The sequence below is a fragment of the Gymnodraco acuticeps genome, unplaced genomic scaffold (assembly GCF_902827175.1).
Source record: "Gymnodraco acuticeps unplaced genomic scaffold, fGymAcu1.1, whole genome shotgun sequence".
In the NCBI taxonomy this organism is placed as follows: Eukaryota; Metazoa; Chordata; class Actinopteri; order Perciformes; family Bathydraconidae; genus Gymnodraco; species Gymnodraco acuticeps.
In genome coordinates this window covers 583,162-596,494 of record NW_022990271.1, presented here as the reverse complement: position 1 = coordinate 596,494, position 13,333 = coordinate 583,162, and the positions used below count along the sequence as shown (strand labels likewise).

The following is a 13,333-nucleotide window of genomic DNA, read 5'->3' as shown; positions in this document are numbered from 1 at the left end:
AATGTTTCCATGCTAGAATGTTCAAGAAGTGCTATGTTTATTTATATATTCTCATACTGCCTGTGCTGCACCCTCTGTCTGAAACCAGAGCCTAGTCTGCTGTGATTGGTTAGCCGATAGGATCTGTACTTAAACAAATATTTTGGCAATTTAAAAACAGGTAAAAAGCCAGTGTGCTAAATTTGAATAGCAACACAGGTCCCATACAGATGGACATGTCCTTCCACTCCAATAACTAAAACAGCCACCAACGCAACAAATGTGAATACATCATGAAATATGTATTCAAAATCCAAATGTAACCATTTTAAATATACCATCCTGCAGTAAAGTTGGACCCCAACATGGTTCAACATCTGTAAGGTGCCATTTATGCCATCTCACAGTGAACAGCTGCTCAGGTGGCTCAGGGAAGCAGCCTCCTCTTCAGCCTCAGACTTCAGGCTGCTGCTGTTATCTCTGCATCCGAGCGCATTCTGCCTGTGTTCTCTGAGAGAGGCGTGTTGTCGCTCTTATCAACAGCAACACGGGCTTCCTCCTGCCTGATGCTGATTGTAACACCTGCGTGGTTGCTGCTGGGGGACATCTCTTATCTCCAAAGTGTCAGCTTTCAGGAACTAAGGGAAACCGTTTTGATTTTGGTGTGTGACAATAAAGCACTTTGACACTTTCTGGTGGCCTTCTGAATTGGAGAATAGGCTTTTCCATGACAACTGTGTCATAAACAACCACAAGCTGATAAACTGCATACATTGAATCCACGTCGAGTATCACTCACAAGACCCAACAAGATGTGTCCCTGCTGCACCCTTTGTCAGTACTCGTGTAGTCTGTTAAATCTCGGTCATTCCTTTGAACAATGAACTCCCCAACAATAAATCAGTAAAACATCCATTCATCCTGCCTTTAACTTGCATCTCCTCCTGAGGAGACATATGTGTATGTGTGGCCCTTTGTCTTGGTAATAAAAGAAAGCAGCAATATAGTCCCCCACCCAATCTGTCCTCCTCTGGGTGGGCAGCAGGGCATTAGCAATGTATTGCAGCTCTGTGGTGCTCTGCCTTTCACTCTCACCTGCTGGGACAGTCTTCAGGACACTCAGGCTGGATGTTACAGCCATAAAAGAAAGTCATTATTGCCTCTCACAGGATGCTGGGGAGGAGGGGAGAGGCTCAAGACACGAGAGAGAGCTCTTCTCAGGGTCTTCAGGTCAAGTGAGACAGATATTAAAGGCTAGTGCTGACATTTGAAGACTGAAGATGCTGATATTAAATATTTCATTATTAAGTTATTAATAATAACGTTTTTATTAATGTCTTGTTTTGTCCCACCAACATATCAAAAGCCTCTACATCTTTAATGTATGATATACAAATTAGAATAGCAACACGTCCAGTTATAAAAGTGTTATATTTAAAAAAATTATATATTTTAAAATTGACTGAATGTTTCAACAACATTTTGGATAACCAGTCAACAAAATGAAATGTCATTCCTGGTTTTCCTCTTCGGTTTTAACTAAATGTATTTATCAAGGCATATGTTTAATCTCCATCCTCCATCGCCACTGATCCATAGTTTGCAATTTAGGGTCATTTAATTAGCTCTGAATCCATCATAATGTAATGAGTTCACACATAACCTGAGTAGTGTGGGTTCACGGTCAAACCAATTCCTGGAATGAAATTACTCCCAATTTAAATAATTCTAATTATCAAATAAATCTCGAGCAATGGAGGAAGTTGAATAAATGGAACTCTGCATCAGTGATGCATCGATCGCACAGTAGTGATCGGGGCTGTCTAAACTGTGGATCCTGGTTGGTTTACAACATGATCATTTAAGTAAATATTAGCGGAGTTGGCCTACGAGCCTCTCCACCGGTCCCACTATTCTTTAATGAGATTGGGATTCAGCTCTGAGGCCTGGATGAGCTTTCACAATGAGTCGAATAAAGCCAGTCTTTACACAGAGAATGATTTAAGCCTTTATTTGGCAAGATGCTTATTAAGATAGGAGCTCCTTATCACACCAGCACCCGGACACATCTCTCCCTGTGGCTGCATGTGTTCTCATATTTGATTGCAAGGCAAGGCAAGTTTATTTATATAGCATTTTTCAACACAAGGCAATTCAAAGTGCTTTACAAAAAATGAAAGACATTAAGAAAATGGCATTTAAAATCAGTCATTAAAAAGAAAAGCTAATAAAATAAACATTAAAAGAAAAAGTACATGGATAAAAGTTACAGTGCAGTCTAAGATATGAATAGTTCAATTAAAAGCAGCGACAAAAAGAAAAGTCTTCAGCCTGGATTTGAAAGTAGTCAGAGTTGTAGCGGACCTGCAGGTTTCTGGGAGTTTGTTCCAGATATTTGGAGCATAATAACTGAATGCTGCTTTACCATGTTTAGTTCTGACTCTGGGGACAGAAAGCTGACCAGTCCCTGAAGACCTGAGAGATCTGGATGGTTCATAATTTAGCAGGAGGTCAGAAATGTATTTTGGGCCTAAACCATTCAGTGCTTTATAAACCAGCAGCAGTATTTTTAAATCTATTCTTTGACACACAGGAAGCCAGTGTAGCGACTCCATACTCCCGTTTGTGTTCACGACTTACTGTATAAAGGCATCTGCATGCTCCACATAGCATTCTGCTTTGAATGTGGCTTACAGAGATTCTCCATTCAATGAGCTGGCAACAATGAGGTATTGGATTTCAAACAGGGAAGAAAGAAAGAAAAAGAATAATCGCAAAAATAGAGAAGACGATCGATGATAAAACGCAAGCATTACAGATCAATAGAAAATCAGAGACCGTGGCCTTGAATTACTTGAACGAACACACAACACACACACACACACAACACACACACACACAACCACACACACACACACACACAACACACACACACACACACACACACACACACACACACACACACACACACACACACACACACACACACACACACAACACACACACACACACCACACACACACCACCACACACACACACACACACACACACAGCACACACACACACACACACCACACACACACACACACCACACACACACACACACACACACACACACACACACACACACACACACACAGTGATTTTGAATGGAATTAGGTGTAGAGAAAACACATAAACACTAGAGGGCAGCAAAGTATGTGTTCAAAGCTTTGCTCTGTCTTTTTATAATGACAGTGTGGCAAAAGGTTAAAGGTCAGAGCAGCACCTCATTTCATGTGGTGTCCCACATCAGACAGAAAGACACCCACACACGCCAGCGCATGGCTTCAAATACCATTCACACATTTCCAGACTATCACCTTCACATAAAATTCAGCAGTGTGCCAGACTTCACACACGCACATGCACAAACACAAGGCTAAGTGTACGCAGTTAACATGGCCTGGATGTTTCCCTCTGCCTCCTGCTGCTCTCGTTGCAATATATATGAACCCTTTGTGACAGGTGTACATAACTTGTGTGTGTGTTTAGTGACAACTGGGTCGTCCAGCTTTGTGAAGAAGAGGAGCTTCCTGACATGAATCCACTAATCCTATAAGATTAGGGCAAACATGTGCTGTTGGAAGTTATCCGTGTCACAGTTAATGTATTTTGTGTTTAAGTTTCTTGGTACACACTGATCCTCAACCTCACCTTGTTTACCTCTGTTACAGCATGTCCTACATTTCCCAGAACGCCCAAGAAACATCCCTTGATTTGTCTATGGTTTCTATACCCATTTATAAATATACCTCTTTTCTTCACCTTTCTTGGATTTAGATTTAGAGCTCAAGAGACCACTGTGATTCATTAAAGGTCAAATGAAGATAAAGAGTACCAGAGATAGTGCAACAGAGAGGATAACTGTTCCTAGTAGAGAAATGAGTCAGACCTCAACCCACTCCTATGACTGTACTGGATTCAGAACTATTTGTTGCCACTGTGGGTGCTGAAATCTGTCTCTTCGCCTCTCCTTATGATGGATTTTCTCCCTATATGATAGTTGAAATTGGTGCAACATTTTAGCTCCAGATTGTTTTAAGTGAAATGACTATTCCTGATGATCAGACTTCTCTCCACACTGTGTCTCCTAAGCCATGAAAGAAACATAAAGCAGGCTCCCTCTATCTGTCAGTAAATCCACCACTGACCCACACTGACAGAGATGCAGCGCGGAGGCTTTCAGCGTCATCGCCAGCAAATCCTTCCTCCAGTTCACTCAGTCCCCGGAGTGATCCCAGCAGACACAGTCCAGAAATGAGGACGATAAAACTGAGCTATGAGGCAACTAACACTCCTGTGCTGTATTGTAGGGATACACTGTAATGGACTATTAGAGAATCTGTCTTTTTCCAATCTGAGGAGCTTATTGGTGCAAAACTATGTGGATAGACACCATTTGTTATATATGTTTGTATGTTGGTCGTGAAAGCTTCCTTTTAAGCAAAGAGGGAATTTGTTTCTCCCTTGTCTTCAACTCTTGAAATGTGCTATTATATAACAAATGTGTAATCATTATTATATTGTTTACAATATAACTAATGCCTGGTGTAATGCAGATGTAGTTTTAAACTGTACATTAGATTTAATGTGGCTGACGCTTTTATCAAAAGTGCAAAAGGCAAACAAATGCAAATTCTTAACAACAAAGAAAGTGCAGATATATTCACTTCAAGAAAGTCAAACCATTGGAAGTGCTGATGAATTAGTTACAAGGCCTACATTTTTCAAAAGTGACTGTACAAAAGCAAGGTCTCTTTTTGCAGCAGCAGGTGGACAACAGAAAGCCTCTGACTGCCACACTCTGAACATTACATATCCCCCTTTTTTTCTTACAAAAAAGTGAAATATCACATTTTATCTAGCCCAAGTTCATTGATATTTGTCACTTTATCATCAATCCTCATATGTGCAAAACATTTTGGAGTAACTACTGCCTGATAACATGAGATGACCAACATCATGTCTGTCCTGTTGTCAACAAAAAACGATTTGCCACGAAAGACTAAATGGCATTTGTAAGGTGATTCTCTTGCAAAAACATTCCACACACACACACACACACACACACACACACACACACACACACACACACACACACACACACACACACACACACACACACACACACACACACACACACACACACACACACACACACACACACACACACACACCACACACACACACACACACACACACACACACACACACACACACACACACACACACACACACACACACACACACACAGTGAGCAGTGATGGAATTCAGTACATGTCTGCAGTTTTCACATCACTGCCGCTGGCCAGGAAGGTCAAGGGTTAACCCAGCCAAGGGTGAAGAAGACGGCTGCATCATCAGCACCACAGGGGCAGAGAGAGAGAGAGAGAGGGGCAAGAGAGAGAGAGAGAGAGAGAGAGAGAGAGAGAGAGAGGGAGGGAGAGAGAGAGAGAGAGAGAGAGAAGAGAGAGAGAGAGAGAGAGAGAGAGAGAGAGAGAGAGAAGGAGAGAAGGAGAGAATTTCATGGAAGTAGGTCAGTGAGACCGTGATTGGCCACTAAACAAATGCCACCGGCAGCGGCAGCGCTGGGCTACTGAATTATCTCCTCACACGGTCATGATCATCATCCTCATCATCATCATCTCACCAGAACCCTAAACAACGGAGTGCTGGATGCCTCAGTGCCTCCAAGTCACACTTACTGTAAGGATGGGTTGCCAAGCATGCACACGCTGGTTCTGTAACACACAAACACACACAGACAGCTCGTCCCCTCACTGCCTTACATGGCGTTGAGAGCGACCCCTCTCATGCTGCTGCTGTTTGTGTGGGGTTGCTAAGAGCCAATATTTCATACAAACACAGCAAACAGCCACCCTGATATCCTGCTACCAGCCATCCTGGACAACAGAGGCACAGCATGCGCTTTCTTATACCAGGAAATAGCTGTAAATGGCATAGTGTTTCTGTTATGCCAAACTGCAAACTGAAATTCCCTGTATTGATTTACAATGAAACTATCCCTCAAAGAGCCACCATGACAGGACGCACAGGAAAATATAAACATACATTGACACAATATGAAGTGACTGCCATCTGATATCGACAGAGAGATACTAAATGTTTTCACATGTCGAGAGAATCAGAAATATGGATTTTCTTCATCATTCAACAAAATTGACTAAAACAACATTTACATCACAATAGGGCGGAAAGAGGCTTACATTGAGAATATCATTTTCTTATTAGTGAACATTGAATGTTATTGAAAGAATATACACTAGATTTATGCCAAACTCTGTAAAGACTATTTAGGGAGACAGGACCTTGGAGAAAATAAATCATAATTCAGCAAGGTGTTCTAAATCTCAAATCTGCTTCAAAAAGGCTGCACAGATTTCTCTCCTACTCTAACTAGTTTAAGCAGGCAGTGATGCTACATGCATTAAGTACTGTTCTCTGTAATGATTGCGTGTTCTTAGATTAACAGTCTAACCAAGTAACATTGGATTAAAGTGGAAAACCACCGAGCAGTAGAGGGTGGAGGTGATCGTTTAACATCCTGACCTGAGTGTCTTCTCCATCCTCAAACCCTCGTGTGATGCTCCTCGGGGGTCCTGCGCCCACCTGCTGGCCCCTGGAGGGGATGTGGGTCTTATGTGGTGCCGAGGTCAGACCTATCGCTGAGGGCCTGCTGTGGGTCTGGGGGATAGGCAGGGCGCTGTGCACCGGTTTGGGTTTGGGTAGTCCTGACTTCATCTTTGATGCCACCAGGATGGCTGGCATCTTCTCCCGGACCACCTGACCACCACGCGCTCCCCACCCCCTCTCACACCCAGTTGGAAATTACTGGCTACAAGTCAGCAAGACTCCTCGTTAACTCACATATGGTCCAGCTACTTCTGTGAAGGTGTTACCAGATTGAAGGGACACGTGTGCAGTTTGCACCTGATCTGGTTGAAGTACTGTGTGCAATTTGTCCGGGTCTTTGCTGCTCCTGCTGGATCTCAGCAGGGGGCTGAGCTGAGCTCCCCAATGTGCAGTGGGGGGCTTTAAACCCACTGGTTCCACCTGTTTCCTGGAATCAAGTAGCTTCAGCTCATAATTTCTTGTTGAAAATACCAAATCCTCCACAAACTGTTCTTTCAAAAAATTGTGGCGCGATGGAAACGATGAATTCCACTCTGCAAAGTCCAGGAGAAAAAATCTAAAATCTCACTTCACACTTGGAGGATTCCCCAGTTGCCTGGTGGCAGAGCGAGGTTTCCCTTACATCTATTTCCAGATCTGAGTGAGAGTCAGCGATTGGCAAAAAGGATCCTACAGGATGCACAGCAGCTCCTCTCCCACAGAGCCCGCTTAATTACACCATCGCTTCAGGATGACGGTAGAAAAAACCCAGCTCCGTCGAGGAGAGCAGAGAAAAGGAGGAGATGGAGAGAAAGAAAGAGAAGCAGCAGTGACAGAGCGACCGCTCACTTCAGTGACTGCTCAGCCTACAACACGCTGCACTCTGCCGCCTCTCTCCCTCTCCTCTGAGTCGTGGTTAGCAGCAGGTGTGGCTTAGATCAGCACCGACATATGTGGAGGGAAGCTCAGCACATTTACTCAGCATGTTCCTCCAGCCTGCCTACCTATTTCTCTGTGTTACTTCCTTTTAATACAAACACTTTGTAATCTCATCTTGAGTTTAAAGGGTTGTCAGTTCAGTGAGTTCAGTGAGTTTGAGGGTCAACTGAAGGAAGGACTTTGGCCTGAATCCCATGACCCAGACATGAGACACAATTAACTATGTTATTTCCATAAAAAGTAACAAATCATAACAGCTGCTATGAGATTCATTTTCTGTGACAAATATAACTACTTTATATTTTGTTTTTTAATGTTGTAGTCTGTTGTTGGGTCGATTTGTTTTACTCTAAACTTTAAGAAGAAATGCTATGGCAATTCAGTACTGAAATTCATATTCCTCCGAGGATAAAGCTAACAGGCTCTGGTGATCTCCTGGATCTCCGAACTGGAGATCAAAAAGAGACCCTTATACTTGCTGGATTAATTGGATTGGCAAAAAAATGTATCTTGACAACTTTGGTGATCCCTTTACTTTTTCTCCATAGCTAGCTTGAGGTTGATGCTTACTTTATTTATGCCAGTTTCATTGGTGCTACTATTAGGTCATCATTTGCTCCTAATATATGTCATATGTAATTATTATGTTCTAAACTTTGGTTTATAATTCCAGCAATATTTATTCTCATCAGCCTCAGCCAACAGGTGTTTTCAAGTTGTTCACCCTCATAGTCTAAAGCAGCCACATACAAACCAATGACTATGGACCATTGAAATGCACTAATTTCACCATCAGAAATGTTACTAAGTTGTACATTACTGAAACACCTATAGAGTGCCACAGTGACGCGTCGTAAAACCCGGAAGTAAGTTAGCATTTTACCACTTCCGGTTCCTTCGACAAAACAATACAATTTCTCCATAGGATTTTGGAAAATAGCTCAAAATAAGATCTGTGGTCCTACTTTTATAATTTTCGAATCATAAATCTAATCGATAGATTTATGATCGATAGATTTATTTATGATCATAAATCTAATCGATAGATTTATGCTTAAACAATTATAAAAGTAGGGTAGACATGTGGATATTATCCGGCTGAACAAAACGTGATCCGTCTCTTAAATGTTTGTCAACCACAGACCTTATTTCCAGCTATTTTCCAAAATCCTATGGAGAAATTGCATTGCTTTTTTGTCGAAGGAAGCGGAAGGAGTTTACTTCCGGGTTTTAGGACGCGTCACTGTGGCACTCTATTGCTACATATATCAGTGATCGGAGTAGGGCTGCAATGCATTGCATATTTTGTTAATTAAATGTTTAAACCAGGTCGTGCTTCAAGTGCAACAGAAGCTGACATGTTGTATTAATAGACTATCCTCTCTGTATTCTATCCCTCTTCTGACTCTTTTAAGCTTTCACTTTTTAAATACGAGGACGGCCAATTAGTGGACGATGTCAGATCAGCCTGACTCCCAGCAGGCTTAGTGACGGCTGCCAAGATGTTGACTCAAATCCTGCTGCAGAACCAAAGAAAAAAAGACCGGATAAGGAAGGGATTGCATTTTCTACTCTTCCTTCTTCTCTTTAGGGAAGAATTGACATGCAGTTTTGAATTAAAGTCAAGATTTTTGAACATGTAATTAAGGACGCTAAATGACGTATTGATTATCCATATTCTGGCAACAAATGTCAATCAGTACTTAAATCACCAAAGTTAGTATGATACTTCTTAAAGGAAACGTGAAGATCTGTATTAAATTCCATCCCTAAGCACTTACAGTAGAAGAGTAATATTGTAGTGTTGGGATATTACACTGCAGAAACTCAAATCTGTTTAAAGATGTTAAAGTTAAAAAGACTGGGCTAAAGATGCAACCTCTGTGGACTATGATCCCCTGTAACAAAATGTTGTAGCAATGAAATCCAAGTCTTAAAATCTCCATTTACCATGTCATTTACTCTGAAATGATTGCTTCCTTGAAATGAGAGAGAAAGTTAAACACTGTAGCTGCCTCCCACAATCCAAACCAAACAAATGACCAGAGATGACCAGCATTACAGACATGAGAACGGGTGATTCACTAACAACTGTAAAGCACTTTCCAGTATGCAAGTTCAATGTGAAAAGGTCAACTCAGTTCATCATGCAGCTAACCAGAGGAGATTGAGTTAGAGACGGAGAAATGATCTAATCCAGGAGAGGATGTATTTAGTATGTTAATCTTAATACTGTTACATTCATCCAAAATTATGTAAATACTTATATCTGATTATATGATTTAGTGGTATGTGTGTGTGTGTGTGTGTGTGTGTGTGTGTGTGTGTGTGTGTGTGTGTGTGTGTGTGTGTGTGTGTGTGTGTGTGTGTGTGTGTGTGTGTGTGTGTGTGTGTGTGTGTGTGTGTGTGTGTGTGTGTGTGTGTGTGTGTGTGTGTGTGTGTGTGTGTAGAGTCATGTGATGCTGAGGGTCTAAATATTTGCAGCAGTTTATGTGACTATAGATTTGTAAATCCAGCTTTATTTTAAAATCAATGTTGAGTAAGGCTGTGATTTAAACAATGCTTATGAATTATTGAAGACTTGCAATATCCAGCCAGTCTAGCAGTGCCTGGTGGATTACACGTTTTTTCTGACCAATTTCTCAAATTATGAATTTTTGTTGGTCAGTCGGACTACCAAAAATGTCCCCACTCTTTTCGAGAGGCTGTTTGTGTGTGTGAACGTGTGGTGCATTCACATACTGTTTGGAGCTTTTGCACTTGTGTATTTGCGGCCTCAAGCACTCAAGGTAAATTAACAGTATTCTGCAGATCTCAGTAATTATGACGTCATCTTGGAAATATAATTGATTTAATGTCTATTCTGGTTAATTACATTATGATAATAACTAACTGCAGGCCACATATATTTCATCCCAACATACTGACTAATTTGTAACTGGTGTTGTGAAAAGCCTACCTGAAAATACACCCATATCCGGACATCCAAACACGCTGACTGGAACATATGGAAAATACATTAATTCCACCCCCCTAGCCTCAGATGTCAATCTGTCATTTTGAAAAAAATGGAAAGAAGAAAAACATACAGATCACAGCATAACATAACAAGGGAAACTTCCATTATTTTCCTACTATCCTCTGTGATGGAAAGTGTGTCCCAGACCCTCGCAGATCACAGCGCAGCAGGAACAAAAACAGTCACATGTGATTTATGTAGCAACCTTTGAAGATACCTGATGACAGTCCAGTGCAGTCTAATAATAGAGCTGCTTTGGCTGTAAATGGGCGGTAATAACTAGGACACCCACTGCCTGCTTTGCTGTGTGTTTATACTGCATTTCTTCTAAGAATAATAAACATTTGTGTGGGGTAGATGGTGGTTGTTTGCTGTGAACTCTGCAGCGACGAATGTCAATATATGAACTGCATAGTACTGAATTATCAATATCTTGGTATAGTGGGACAAGATTCTTTATATTAAAAAAAAATGCAAGTCGGAGCGTGTTGCTTTAGGTGTAAAGGAAGTTTAGCTTAATGAATGTATCCTTGTTTTTTAAGGCTTATCAGATGCCAAAACACAGCAAAGACTTTCACTATAGAGACAGGATATAACAGTTCTGGAAAGTTACTGGATAACCCTCAAAATCATTCTACCCTCAGTCTTGGTCATAGCCATGTAAGCAGTAGAAACACGCTTTTCTTGCATTTGCCAATATGAGTAACCGTACATTTTGTTGCAGCAAAAGTTGGTTCAAGTTGAACTTTATATGCATGCATTTCATTCTTTGCCACCAAGCCTGCTGTGCCAACACAATAGTCTAAATGAATGAGAAGCATTTCCCCAACTGTATTGTACTATTGCCCATCTGAACATAGTTCATAGTTATAATTATTTCCACTAAGGCAATCCTACACTACTACTGGGATATGAAACCTCTTATTATGCAGTGCTCTTAAATTAAATCCTTGTTTTTATGCCTTGCCACAGATCTGTAGCTCAAAGACTTAAATCAAAGATTAGGAAACTAAATCTGGTTTATTAACCATTTAATAATAACATATTAGATTCTTTTTTAAATCAATTTTCAATATGAAACGTGATGGCAGGGGGCAGAGGAGCAGAGTACATGAAGCCCAGCAGGGCACTGGCATGGTTTAAATCCTGTTAAGCCCCGAGCCTGTTTTTCAGGTCTCGAAAATGACGAAAATGACATTCCCAGAACAAATTACCATATCTTCCCTTCTAAAAGGGTTAAATTCATAATCTTTTTTCTCAAAGCAATGTTACACCTGTGAGTTGGATGTAGAAGTGTCAGAATCAATATACTGTAGATGTTTTCAATTTAAAGTAAATTCAGATTGAAACCACCCTTGAATGATGGGATGGTAGACTAATAGCTTTAGGAATCCAAACTACAACATATAATAAGTACCCTGTATCAAGATTGATGCAAAACAAGTGAAATTTGACCTTTTTAGAGAGATTTAGCAAAAAGAAAACCACTTCTGGGGTCATTTGGGTGGATTTCACCTATCTCTGGCCTCCCTTGCTCGATTTTGCTGATTGACATCTCTTTCTAACCGTCAGAGCCAATGGAATCGAGGGGAACTCCCACATACTCCTTATTTGGTAATGTGTGTGTGTGAGACTGACACATAACCAAAACCGGAAGCTGCAATAACTCTGGTGGCTACCATTAGCAGGTAACTTGTACTCTCCGATTTTTACATAAAAATTGAATTATGGATTATAAATTAAAAGAAATATTCCACACAAACATTATCAACCTATGGATTAACCGATTCAGCCGCGTTGTTTTTGGGTTTTAATGCCATTGAAACATACTTGCCAACCCTTCCGATTTTCGCAGGAGACTCCCGATTTCATTGCCCTCTCCCGGTTTCCTCCCGGGGTCATATTTCTCCCGCATTTCTCCCGATTTCTGACAAAATCAGATTTACTCAGGACTGTTTCCACTCGGACTTTAATACAGCTACACCATTGTTTGGTTTCCATGGTAGCACGTCTCTTTAGTAGCGCGCAACTGAAAGTCTGAGAGGGTGAGGGAGATAGTCACAGAAAACTGAACAAGAATCGACAACTTTACCCTCTCTGCTCACTCCTTTCCTGTAAAATACAGGTCCAGCCCACACATATGCTCCATCAAGGATGGTGCTACAGGCAGCAAGGCAGTGCACTTACAACTACAATGCATGTTAATGTTGATCTAATACAGCTCCGGCGATCCACTAGCACCCCCCCCCCGTGGTGGCTTTGGAAATTCTCCCGATTTCTGCATTGAACAAGTCTTTTGATCAGATTGACAGCTACGGTGAGACGATCTCCCGTAAAAGCTACGTAAAAGGTACGTGTTGTGCTGTCTGAGTTTGCTTCCCCTGTCGCGAGTTCGAATCACTCAGTGATGATATATATATACCTAAATAATCTGTGGAACCTCAGCTTTAATCGGATATCTTGTATGTGCAGCAACGATAAGTAATAAGGGTACTTTTATCTTGAGTTCTGTGCCAAAGTGCGTTAGCATTTTTCGCTCAGGAGTCATTTAGATGCTTCTTACGAGACTTGTGTTTTGTTTTGGTAAAAAATTGTGTGTATCGTCAGTTAGCTGAGATTCTTCCCGTTAATCTGGTATAACACATTAATAGGTTCTTAAATATTAAGATCCCCTGAGACACAGTGTCGTGAAAAAAAAAAGATTGTCCTTCCTCCTTATCT

At 41.2% G+C, this 13,333-nt stretch overlaps 1 protein-coding gene across 6 annotated transcripts in view; it reads right to left on the bottom strand.

Annotated features, from left to right (window-relative positions):
- nav2a (neuron navigator 2a) overlaps nt 1-13,333 on the bottom strand; it is a 218,394-nt gene that overhangs the window by 105,251 nt on the left and 99,810 nt on the right. For 5 of the 6 annotated variants that reach the window (XM_034221339.1, XM_034221340.1, XM_034221344.1 and 2 more), the window contains exon 1: nt 6,592-6,825. The exons of the other annotated variant lie outside the window; for it this stretch is intronic. In XM_034221339.1, coding sequence (XP_034077230.1) covers nt 6,592-6,810 — 219 coding nt within the window. In that variant the 5' untranslated portion in view covers nt 6,811-6,825. Of the gene's footprint in view, nt 1-6,591; nt 6,826-13,333 lie in introns of those variants that run through there. 6 annotated transcript variants of the gene reach the window in all.